The sequence below is a fragment of the Geotrypetes seraphini genome, chromosome 5 (assembly GCF_902459505.1).
Source record: "Geotrypetes seraphini chromosome 5, aGeoSer1.1, whole genome shotgun sequence".
Taxonomy (NCBI): Eukaryota; Metazoa; Chordata; class Amphibia; order Gymnophiona; family Dermophiidae; genus Geotrypetes; species Geotrypetes seraphini.
Window position 1 is genome coordinate 197,200,337 of NC_047088.1, and position 12,977 is coordinate 197,213,313.

General features: G+C 44.3%; 1 protein-coding gene across 11 annotated transcripts in view; it reads left to right on the forward strand.

Moving 5' to 3' along the window:
• Positions 1 to 12,977, forward strand: part of ATF2 (activating transcription factor 2) — a 185,134-nt gene that overhangs the window by 40,101 nt on the left and 132,056 nt on the right. For all 11 annotated transcript variants that reach the window (XR_004539519.1, XM_033945185.1, XM_033945189.1 and 8 more), the window contains one exon: positions 4,872 to 4,968. Coding sequence is in view for 9 of the 11 variants with exons in the window: in XM_033945185.1 (XP_033801076.1) it covers positions 4,872 to 4,968 (97 nt within the window). In the remaining 2 variants the exon portion in view is untranslated. The remainder of the gene's footprint in view (positions 1 to 4,871; positions 4,969 to 12,977) is intronic.

Here is a 12,977-nt window from a genome sequence, read left to right on the forward strand (position 1 = left end):
TTAACGAGCCTGCAGTATCAGTATCTCTATCCCCCACCCCACCCCTCCACACCATCCCTTGTGTCCAACTTATCTCCCTTTCTGTTCCTTCCTTTCCTAAATCCCATTGTCCACCATCTCTCTCCCTCTCCTCTGTTTTTAGACTCATTATTTCTACCCCCCCCCACGTTATATGCACGTCTCTTTGAACCCCCTCTTCCCTCCCTCTGTGTACCGTATTTTCACGCAAATAACGCGCACCCGTATAAAACGCGCACACGGGTATAGCGCGCAGAAATCACGATGATATGTACAAAAACTTTGGTATACCGCGCTCACGGGTATACCGCGCATGCTGCCCAACGCTCCTTTCGCCCGCCCTGACTTTCCGACTCTCCGTTCACCCCCCCTGACTTCCGTGCACTGTCCCCCCTTGAAGGTCTGTCCCCATCCTGAAAGCCTGATGCCCCCCCCCGACGTCCGATACATCCCTCCCCCCGAAGGACCGCCGACTCCCCAACAATATCGGGCCAGGAGGGAGCCCAAATCCTCCTGGCCACGGCGACCCCCTAACCCCACCCCGCACTACATTACGGGCAGGAGGGATCCCAGGCCCTCCTGCCCTCGACGCAAACCCCCCTCCCCCCAACGACTGCCCCCCCCCAAGAACCTCCGACCGCCCCCCCAGCCGACCCGCGACCCCCCCTGGCGACCCCCACGACCCCCCCCCCCCCCTTCCCCGTACCTTTGGTAGTTGGGCCAGAAGGGAGCCCAAACCCTCCTGGCCACGGTGACCCCCTAACCCCACCCCGCACTACATTACGGGCAGGAGGGATCCCAGGCCCTCCTGCCCTCGACGCAAACCCCCCTCCCCCCCAACGACTGCCCCCCCCAAGAACCTCCGACCGCTCCCCCAGCCGACCCGCGACCCCCCTTGCGACCCCCACGACCCCCCCACCCCCCTTCCCCGTACCTTTGGTAGTTGGCCGGACAGACGGGAGCCAAACCCGCCTGTCCGGCAGGCAGCCAACGAAGGAATGAGGCCGGATTGGCCCATCCATCCTAAAGCTCCGCCTACTGGTGGGGCCTAAGGCGCGTGGGCCAATCAGAATAGGCCCTGGAGCCTTAGGTCCCACCTGGGGGCGCGGCCTGAGGCACATGGTCGGGTTGGGCCCATGTGCCTCAGGCTGCGCCCCCAGGTGGGACCTAAGGCTCCAGGGCCTATTCTGATTGGCCCACGCGCCTTAGGCCCCACCAGTAGGCGGAGCTTTAGGATGGATGGGCCAATCCGGCCTCATTCCTTCGTTGGCTGCCTGCCGGACAGGCGGGTTTGGCTCCCGTCTGTCCGGCCAACTACCAAAGGTACGGGGAAGGGGAATGGGGGGGTCGTGGGGGTCGCCAGGGGGATCGCGGGTCGGCTGGGGGGCGGTCGGAGGTTCTTGGGGGGGGGCGGTCGTTGGGGGGGGGGGGGGGGTTGCGTCGAGGGCAGGAGGGCCTGGGATCCCTCCTGCCCGTAATGTAGTGCGGGGTGGGGTTAGGGGGTCGCCGTGGCCAGGAGGGTTTGGGCTCCCTTCTGGCCCGATATTGTCGGGAAGTCGGCGGTCCTTCGGGGTGGGGGTGCGAGTGGTCCTGCCGGGGGGGGGATGTATCGGACGTCGGGGAGTCGGCCGGGCAAGAGGGCTTGGGCTCCCTCTTGCTCCGATCGTGGATGCGGGTGCGGGTGGGAGCGCGTGCGAGCGGTCGTTCGGGGTGGGGGTGCGAGTGGTCCTGCCGGGGGGGGATGTATCGGACGTCGGGGAGTCGGCCGGGCAAGAGGGCTTGGGCTCCCTCTTGCTCCGATCGTGGATGCGGGTGCGGGTGGGAGCGCGTGCGAGCGGTCGTTCGGGGTGGGGGAGCGAGTGGTCCTGCCGGGGGGGGGGGGAGATGTATCGGATGTCGGGGAGTCGGCCGGGCAAGAGGGCTTGGGCTCCCTCTTGCTCCGATCGTGGATGCGGGTGCGGGTGGGAGCGCGTGCGAGCGGTCGTTTGGGGTGGGGGTGCGAGTGGTCCTGCCGGGGGGGGGGGATGTATCGGACGTCGGGGAGTCGGCCGGGCAAGAGGGCTTGGGCTCCCTCTTGCTCCGATCGTGGATGCGGGTGCGGGTGGGAGCGCGTGCGAGCGGTCGTTCGGGGTGGGCGTGCGAGCGGTCCTGCTGGGGGGGTGAATCGGGCGTCGGGCGGGGTGGGAACTATGGTTTAAAACTTTTGTATACCGCGCTCACGCATATAACGCGCGAGGGGTATGCGCGGTAGGTAAAAACGCGTATAACGCGCGCGTTATATGCGTGAAAATACGGTACTTCTACACCAGGGCCACCCTTCCCTGAAGGCCTGCCCCCCTTTGAAGGCCTGCATGTTCAGCCAGTTTCCCCACTCTTACCTTAACATAATATGGCAGCCTGCAGGATCGCCGATGCTGTAGTGATCCTTGCAGCTGCCGTCAGCATTCCCTCTGCCACGGTCCTGCCCCTCCTCTGACGTAAGGGGCAGGATCGCAGCAGAGGGAATGTGCCACTGATGACGACAGCAGCTGCAAGGATTGCTACAGCATTGGCAATCTTGCAGGCTGCTGTATTATGTTAATGTAAGAGCGGGGAAGTTGGAGGGACATGCAGGCCTTCGGAGGAGGAAGGCAGGGCTTCCCGACTGATCCTCCCCCCTCATCCCCCTAAAGCGGCAATGGCAGTGGACAGTCAGCAAGAGGAAGCACTGCCGCTCCTGCTTTAGGAAGGCAAGGGGAGGAGGGTCGGTCACCAAATAGGGAGGCCAATTTTCTTTAAAAGCAAATCAATTTGAATCGGAAATCTGGTAGCACTACTTTTGACAGATTGGAGCCACAGGACTGCCCAAAGTCAATAAGAAGTAGCAGTGGTTTTGTGGGCAACACATCTAGTGCTGTGCTGTACAAACCACTGTATGAGTGGTGCAGCTAAAAAGGGTGCAGATATGGAGAGGTCCAAAAATTGCTCTAATCTCACTGTTTTCTTGTTGAAAAATGAGTAGCTGGGGGAATGTTGGGAAGGATACTAATGCTGCTGCTATACAGAATTTCTGTGGTATAACTAGGTATGTATACAGTACTGTACAAATACATAAGATACAGACTCTGCCCTGAGGAGCTTACAGTCTAGATGAGACACAATCAACTTATGGTTTATTTAAGATATTTCCTTTGATATTCAGCTCTTGAGCTACTATTATTTGTATGTGAGGTATGGCTCTCAAAGACAGAGCTATATCCAAGAGATCCTTCTGCAAAGAGCTATCACATCAGCAGCAGCTACAGTGTCAATGTTTTGGCCTTGTTATGATTCAATGGCTGCATTTAATTTTCCACAAAGAAAGCAAGTTTGCTTAACTATAGATGCTAATTATCAAAGTTACTGTACAAATATGTGGCATGGGAAAATTCCAAAAAATAAACTTTTTTTATGAAGAGTATTAGGAGATTATGAAGAGATTAGGAGATTATGAAGAGTATTAGGAGGGGTTTAATCCCTGCTTCTGAGGGTAGACTTGTTCATGATGTTTGGATCCATTTGCAGATCTTTTTTGCTTGGTGGCAGAAACGATGACTTCTGAGAAGTACCTTCTCCAAAGTAATTAAATTATGAGTATTTTTAAATTTACTGAAAAAGAAAAAAGTACACCTATCCAGTAAAGGCAACTGAAAGTTCTCTTATAATAGAGAACACCAAAAACAGTAAGAGAAGATCTCAAACAAAACTAGAAATAGCATGGCTAAACGGGACCTATTGTAACTTAAGATGCTACTCTAGAGCTCCCACATAAAAGAGGGCAATTTTATAAAAGTCCTTTGTGTAAAGCAACTTATGTGCAGAAATTGTAGGAGCCTATAATTTATACACTCATAAGTTTGTATATACCTGGAGGTAGGTTTGCATAACATAAAACAGCAAATTTGTGCATTATCATTAATGTATTTTTAAGAGGGAAAATATGTGCATTCTTGCCATATTAGTTGGCCCATTATAATTACCTTCAAAACAATTTGCTTTATTTTGTATTTGTCTATTAAAACAATTAATTAACCCCCTCCCCATTTTACTAAACCACGATAGTGGTTATTAGCGCAGGGAGCCATGCTGAATGCTCTGCGCTGCTCTCGATGCTCATAGGAACTGCGTCGGGAGCAGTGTGGAGCATTAAGCATGGCTCTCTGCGCTAAAAAATGCTTTCGTGGTTTAGTAAAAGAGGGGGTAAATTATTTCATAATTAAAATGATATACCGTATATACTCGAATATAAGTCGATTCGAATTCGCAGGAGCCAGTAAGGATGCAGCAGCGCCAAATCGCGCTCCTGCTCATGTTGCTCAGCGGCAGAAGGAACTCGCGGCAGCCGATTAGCAGCAGGGCAGGAACTTGAAAAGTTCGCTCCTGCCTGCTGCACCTCCACTTGGCGGATTGCCAAGATGAGGTACCGTATGAGGCTAGGGCAGGGAGGGAGGTGGGGGACAGACCTGGCAGCGGCGGCCTTAAAAAAAAATTCTGGGAGGGGGCACTGACCTAAATATAAACCAGGACCCCCATTTTTGGCACAATGTTTTGGCCCAAGAATCCTGGTTTATATTCGAGTATATAAGGTAACTGCTTTTATTTTCTTTCTTTATGCTCATTTGACATTGTACACTTCATCAAGCAATTTAGAAGAATATGAACTTTATTCATAAGCATTTTGCATAGGCAAAGGAGGGGAAATAACACTTCTAAAATGTTTAATAATGGTGATTTTTATCAGTGTTCTAAAGTAATTCCTTCCTGTTTTACTTACTACCCTTTTTCCATCATATTTCAAATATTAAGTACTGTTCTTTAAAAATGTTTTGCCATAGCGTTTTACCAATGAAGATCATCTAGCTGTCCATAAGCATAAACATGAGATGACACTGAAGTTTGGTCCTTCTCGAAATGACAGTGTTATTGTTGCTGGTTAGTATTTATTTTTTTATTAATAGCTTTCAAACAGATTTTAACTATATCCAGTATGTTAATGATTGCTGTAAATGACCAAAGAAATACATTTTTTGCAAGATGTAATTAATATTTATTTCCATGTTAACAGATTTTGGACATTCTCTGTCTGAGGATGTCAAAACTCAGGATAATGCAGCTGGGTCAAGAGATTAGAAAGAGAGCAAAAAATAACCCCATCAGTTTTCATTTAGAGGTTGAATTTGCAGGCTCGGTGGTTCTATAAAATAACAGAATAATCTGTAGTGTCTGTGAACACACTTGATGCATGTTAACTTGGGTCCAGATTCTCGAAACGTGCCCAAGCTCAGTGAAAAACGCTATTTAAACATTTTAAAATGAATTTTCAAGGTGCTTAAAAAATTAGCGGAATCGCATTTCCATAGGCACTTTCTGTCGCGTAACACCATTGTAGGCATGACTAATGCCGGAAGTGGCATTGGGTGCCATAAAGTGCCTATGGAGGCGCAGTTCACATCAAAGGTAGGTGCTGAAAATGTAGGCCTGGAAAACCTTGGCCTGCATTTTTGGCGCCTACCTTTGCCAGAGGCGCAATTCTCTAACCATCGCCATCGTATGATTGACATGCAACTGATGGCCGCTGTTATGACAGCAGCCAACAACTGTCGGTTAGACAATCCAGGCCTTGATGTTTGCTGGGGGTGGGAGAGCACTCGGTGCTGAAACTACTAGAAAAAACTTCTGATATGTGTACCCTTTCACACATATAGCACCCTTGGAGAGGGACCTCCATTTTTCTGCTCTGCTGAATGGATGTGATTTCTGTACCTTTTTACCCATGACGTTAACACTTCTTTTATAACTGCAGACTTTTTTTTCTCTTTCCTTTTATTTAAAAAATGTCTTTCTACTTGTCTGAATTAAAACTAAATTAACCTCCTTGGTTCTACAGTATGTGGAAAGAAATACTGCAACAGGAAAATGTAACAGAGAAACAGAGAAAATGTAAGGCACATAAAGACCGTATGGCCTATCCAGCCTACCTATCCATGCTATCTATTATCAATTCCTCTCTCTTAAAGATCATATGTAGTTGAATTCAGATAAAGTCTTTGACTCTACTACCTTCACCAGGAGGCCATTTCATACATTCATCACACTTTCTTTGAAGAAATGACCTTGTTTCTAGTACAGGCTCAAATATCTGGTGACGATGCCATTTTTATTTATTTATTTTTTCAATTTTCTATACCGTTCTCCCAAGGGAGCTCAGAACAGTTTACATGAATTTATTTAGGTACTCAAGCATTTTTCCCTCTCTGTCCCAGTAGGCTCACAATCTAGCTAATGTACCTGGGGCAATGGGGGGATTAAGTGACTTGTCCAGAGTCACAAGGAGAAGTGTGTGTTTGAACCCACAACCTCAGTTCTGTAATCACAGACCCACTGTTTTCAAAGGAGCTAACGTGATCAGCATTAGCTGCAGATTTACTCTCATGCAGAGCTTGATCTCTCTCCAGCAGAAATACAGATGCCCTCCTCTTTCAACATGTTTACAGAAGTTGAGGAAACATCACCATCTCTACCTTATTAGGCAATGCCAACTGTTCACACTGAAATAGTGAAGTTATTCTCAGACTTTCTCTTTCTCTCACAAATGGGAGCAATGGTCTATACCTCGACTTCAGAAATCTCAGTGTACTTTACCACTGGTCAGTGCAGCCAGGAAGGCATAATGTCCTTCAGCTCATAAAAATTCAAAAGGAAACTTGCTGCCTAAAATTCAGAGGGAAACTAAAAACATTTCTACATGATAAGCACCTAAGACAGATCCTGCATCAACTGCCTTCGACTCTTCCAGCAGAGTATATGGAACATCCAGTCATTAATTCTGACACTATCACACAAACAGACAATATTGTACTCTGCTAATGGTATTTAAAACTAGTTTGCTTTAACCATCATCTGTATTCCCACTAAGTTCACTGTATACTGGAACGTTCATTGTCTTTTGATAACTTTGTTCTCTGTAGCTCCCCATGATATGCACAGGTTCTTGACATTGTAAATCACCCTGATCCTTTATAGACATAGAGCGATCCACAAATGCTAGATTAAGAGTAGATTCACACCTTCTGTCATTCAGCCATTTAGATTCAGATGGTGATTTGTCTGCCCTGTTTTCTATATATATTGGTGGATGCTTTTCATTCAGATGGTGGAAGACTTACAGTTCTCATCCTAAAACTACATTTTGCAGAAGAGTTGTCAGTCCAGAAAACAGGTCACAATCGCTATCAAAAATATTTCTACTTATGAGGATGTTTCTGGTCAGATCAGCAAAGGAGATAACCCTTTTCAATCTAGCAGGAAATCAATTTTTCTCAAATACAATAAAGCTCCCAAGAAAGTAATGTTTATTCCCATCCATACAGTAGATTGCTTTTTTTTAATCTATAGACCAGGGCATTACAGAATCCCATTTCAGTCTAACCAGTCTTAAAACCAATAAACATGAAATACAAGGTTCAATCTGCTCTGAGGTTTAATAATTCTCAGATAGCCCATCAGCCTGAAATTGTAGAAGGAACTTCAAGGAAGGGAAAAGTTTAGAGATTTCTCCTACACCAGAAAAAAAGATTTTTTTTAAATGCTAGATAAAGTAGTAAAAGAGACTTCATACAAATATGCTACAATTCCGAAATTTAATCCACCTGTAAAACTTTGCTCTGCAACCCCTTGGCCCATTCTCAGAAAGCAAAAAGAGAAGATTTTGGGAAAATACTTCCTCAAGGTCCATCATGACATCTTCAAGATCTCTTCTTAGACATCAGCAGTGGCAGTTGTTACACAGAGATTAGCCTGCTTGCATGCACTTGGACTAAATTTTCACTAGAATCCACATGGGACATCCTCTTTGATGACAGCTAATAGTATAAATTGTATACTTTTGGTGACTCTCTGATCCACTGCAGTCTCTGTAGGTTAGGCCAAAGGCCAATATTCATCCCTTTGAGGATTGCCTCTAGGAGCAGAAACTCTAAGAAAGCACTCAAAGATCAGCCTCAAAAATAAGGGCAAAAACCAGTCAGATCCTTCCTCCAGGGCCCTTTCCTATCAGGGTGAGGAAATTCCCCTTAAACAAAATATAGTCTTTTGGCTTCATTATCAGTTCCCAAGGTCTGCTTCAGAAGCTGTCTATCCTTCAAATCCCGGAAAACCCCAAAGTGGCAAAAAAAAAAGCCTTCTCAATAGCAGTTCTCTCAATGGGAAAATATTTGCAAATTAGTATTCAAATCAGTTCAACTTAGAATAAAAAATGAAGCAAAGCAAAGTTTCTCGGTCTCCATGAACTAGTGTAGGTCAGTACTGAGGGACTGATTTCCCCTCACCCTCCTGCCACCTCCCACGTAGCCATCTCTTAACTACCTACCACCACCTTCTGGCAGGACTCTATTGACTCACCACAATATGAAAGAAAGACTCCCAAGACCTAGCCTCGGAACCATGTGGTCTTCTTATATACTGTTTCTCTAAGGGGCTTCTCTCTGGGATATCTGGGTCTCCGCGATGAGATATGCACCCCATAACATCTACTCACATGTGTGCCTCCTTGCAGTTACACACTATAGTACTTAGGCAGTACCTTATAGAATAGTATATAGTACATGCATCACAGCCAATCATTGATGCCAATGATGTGCACAATGACACATATTTCTAGGCATTTTTTTATAGAATCACCACAAATGCTGAGCAAGGGACATCGACGCCTTTGTGAAAGCTTCAGGTTTGAAAATAATAACACATGCAAAATGACACCAGCACAAGGTTTTAAATATTAATTAACATTTATTGAATTATTGTTTCTATTTTTCCATTATGAGATCAAAAGCTTCAGCATAATTGCTTAACAGTTGCGCTAATGGGAGATCGTTAGAGTTGCCAAATGCTGGCCTTCTCATAATGATCTCGATCTCATATCGCCAATCATTCTATTATATAACTTTTGGCTTAGTGACATCATCAAGTTTGACAACCAATAACAATTCCCCAAAGAGGTGGTCTTAAATGTTGGACAAAGAAAAAAAATCCCTCCATGTTTCCATGTTTAAAAGTTAGACAGAGTTTTAGAACAGTACATTTGTTTTCTGAATTAACATTATAACATTATAACACATTCAAGAGAATCTACAATTAGGAGAAATTCTCAGCCCTAAAGGAAAAAACTCTCTTCCTAAGCTGACAGGTTCACACTACACAGAAACCTTAGTCTGGAGGAGGAGGGGGGGCAGGTCCCCCTCTCTGAGCTTCCTATGTTAGAACAGGAGTCTGACTTAATTACTTCCAGATGTTATGTTGCTTTAGGATTTCTTTAGGTTGCAAAGATATATAAATATGTTTTTTCAAAACTCAGTCTTTTGTTCAACACACAGTCATACATAAATCACTCCAGTCATATTTGCTTGGCCAAGCCTTCCATACATAATTTGCATTCAAACCTATATTTAATTCAGTTTGAGACACGTTATCTTTCTTTACCAGTCTAAAGCAAGCACATGTGGTATTAATTAACACCACGCTGCTGGGAACAAAGACCTGGACACACAAAATGGATTCCAGGAACCCAAAATGGATTCCTCAGCATGTGAAGGTATAGCAGACACAGAGAACTCAAAATGGATTCCATGTAATCATGATTTCCACCATGATTTGGCTCAACAGCAAAGTACATAAACAGATATTATTATGCTTTCCCTTATATTAATCTGTGGTGTGTTTTTTTCTGGCCTTAGCAACATATTATTCAGATTTTTGTTCAGCCGTTTTTCCGTACGCTTCTATTTGGGCGTGGTCCTTAACTGACACAGAGGTTTGAATCTAACTAGAATTACCCAGAATCATACGAAAAACAGGCGCTTTTGTAGAAAAACTCCACAAAAAATACTGCACTTATCATGTTCTGACATCCATTCCCATTACCGTCCCATAACCATCACCCCCTGCTGGCCACGAGCCACTACTCCTCAATGCTCATAACCATCAGAAGCTTTATATCTTTCTTTCATTACAAGCAACTGATTGCTTCTCCAAAACTGCCTTAAAGACAAAACAACAAAATCCAAATAGAACCCAAAGGTTCCACCAAGGAAATGAAGCTGCAAAATAACAAAATGATTGTGGAACAGAAGATCAGATGTAACAGTTTGTAGATTAATAAGCATCCAAATAACTTAAAAACAATCCACAATGTATGTATACAGTCATAAGTGACCCACAAGATAAAAACCAAATAATGTATAACATACAAATGATCCAACACAAGCTGTTTCTGCAAAATGAAATGCCTTCCTCAGGGGTCTTATAGGGTCATTGGCTGTCTTAAATATAAAAACATGAAAGTCACAAAACCTCCAAGTAGTTTGAGGCTACAAACACAAGCCTCCGATGTAAGCTACAAAGACTTTTTCTTTTGACTGTTTCCTTGACTGTAGCCACATCTCTAAATTAGTATATTGATGGTAGGAGGGAAACTGTAGCATATCTTCCATTTAATGTAAAGTCATGGATACTCAGTATATCTAAAGGAGCTACCATCTCAGATTTCAAATCTTCCCTCCAAGCATCTGCACATAACACCCAACTCAATCTCTTTGATCAGAGTTATTATAACAAGAAAAGCAGAACTTGCTGAATGCTATTCATCTGCCACACATCTTTTTGTTCAAGCAGCAAGCATGGCCGGCTTGCTTTAGCTGGACCTTAACAGTGATATGCGTTTCCTTTAGAGTTCAGATCAAAACCGATTGATATACATTACATTTCATGAAAAGGTTAAATCCCTTTTATTTTGTTCTACATTTGGAGTTCATTGTTAGTCATGATTTATTGTCTGTATTTTGATGTTTAGTATGTGTAATTTTGTGAATATATCTTATTGTGTTCCACTTTGAATCCTTTATGGTGAAATATGTTAAAATGTACAAGCAAAATAGTCTGTCCTCATTCTATAGCAAGAAGAAGATTTTACTTTTAGTGTTTCAATATGCCAAAGTAAACAGGAAATTCAAAGCCTGTACTAGATTGCAGAAGCTGAACAAGATCCTTTGAGAAAAGAAGCTCAAGATAAACTACATATTGGCAACCCTCCTCCCCTATCTCAATGCAGGAAACTGGCTGTGTTTGCTAGATTTCAAAGATGCCTACACACTTAAAATCCATTCATTGAACCTTCAGGAAATTCCTCCATTTCATATTGATGAGCATTCATTATTGGTACAAGTTTTAATTACTGTATCTAGTCGAATATAAACTAGGATTTTTGGGCCCAAAAATTGGCCCAAAAATGGGGGTCCCAATTTATATTCGGGCCAGCATCCAGCGTATACCCCCCCCCCCCCTCCCAGACTTATTGCAGGCCTCCGCCAAGCTCTGTTCCCTATCCCCCTCCCTGCCCTGTCCATCTTACCTCCTCTGCACTGGAATCTCTGGTGGTCCTGAGGTGTAGTGAGCAGAAGCGAGCTTTCTGCCTCCTGCCCCGCTGCTAACCCGGTTGGTCGCTGCCGTGAATTCCGACTTCAGCTGCTGAGCAGTACCGAGTGGGAGTGTGCTATGGTGCTGCTGCTCAGCGCTGAGCGGCTTCCTGAATGGCTCCCGTGAATTCTCATGAGAATTCGTGGGAGCCATTCAGGTAGCCGCTTAGTGCCAACTAGTAGCGCCAAAGCGCGTTCGTGCTCAGTACTGCTCAGCGGCTGAAGCCAGAACTCGCGGCAGTGACCAACTGTGTTAGCAGTGGGGCAGGAGGCAAAAAGCTCGCTGTTTACACAAAGCTCTGTTTTTGCTTAATGAAGCAAATTTCTTGGTATTAGTTATAACTTTTAATTTTTCACATTCAATAATGATACATTAATAAAAAGATATTTTATGTCAAGTCTGTTTTATTGAAAAAGAATAGTAAATCAGTATAAAAATAACACTAGAGTTTCCAGTAGGCTTGTAATAACAAGTGGGGGGGGTCAGATTTCTTAGAACCCCACTAATATAGTGTTACAACCATAAAAGAATAGGAAAACATTCTCCTATCATCAAATAATGATAAAAAGACATTTTATACAAAAATCTAGCTGTATTTTATTAAATGAACTTTCAATATCTGCACTTTATTGTGGAAAATAACAGAAATTTAACATACTTCACTAATAGTTAAACATGTACACTTTGGTGTAGTCATCTGCCAATGGCATTACAAATACTCAGCATTCAATGTCTTCTTGAGATAGTCAGGATAAAGCCTGCGATTCTGTTCAGTTTGTTGCAAGGAGCTGAATAGCATCACAGGCTTTATCCTGATTATCTCAAGAAGAAATTGAGGCCCAGATTCTGTAACCGGTGCCGTTGTTGGTGGCCACCTTAGAAGCGGCCACTGATCATTTTTCAATCATGCAACAGCACTGGGTATAGAATTGTGCCTCCAGCAAAGGTAGGCACCGGAAATGTAGGCTGATCTTGGGGCAAGCAGTGACTTCCTTCATGTCTGTCTCAATAGCAGACTATGACCTTTTCTTCCAGGAACTCATCTAAACCTGCTATCCGCTGTTACCACATCCTCTGACAATAAGTTCCAGAGCTTACCGATTTGTTAAGTGAAAAAATATTTCCTCCTATTTGTTTTAAAAGTATTTCTATGTAATTTCATTGAGTGTCTCCTAGTCTTTGTAATTTTTGAAAGAGTAAAAAATCAATTCACTTTTACCCATTCTACACTACCCAGGATTTTGAAGACTTCAGTCATATCCTCCCTCAGCTGTCTCTTTTCCAAACTGAGGAGCCCTAACCTCTTTAGCCTTTCGTCATAGGAGTTCCCCAACCTTTTGTTCTTCCCTTTAAGTGTTTTCTCTTTTTCTTTCAATTGTAATTTCCAAACCCTTCTTCCCTTTTGTTCCTGTTTGTCCGTGTCTGTAAATCATTTTTTGATTTTTTTTTTTTTCTTTCCCCCTGGTCTGTTT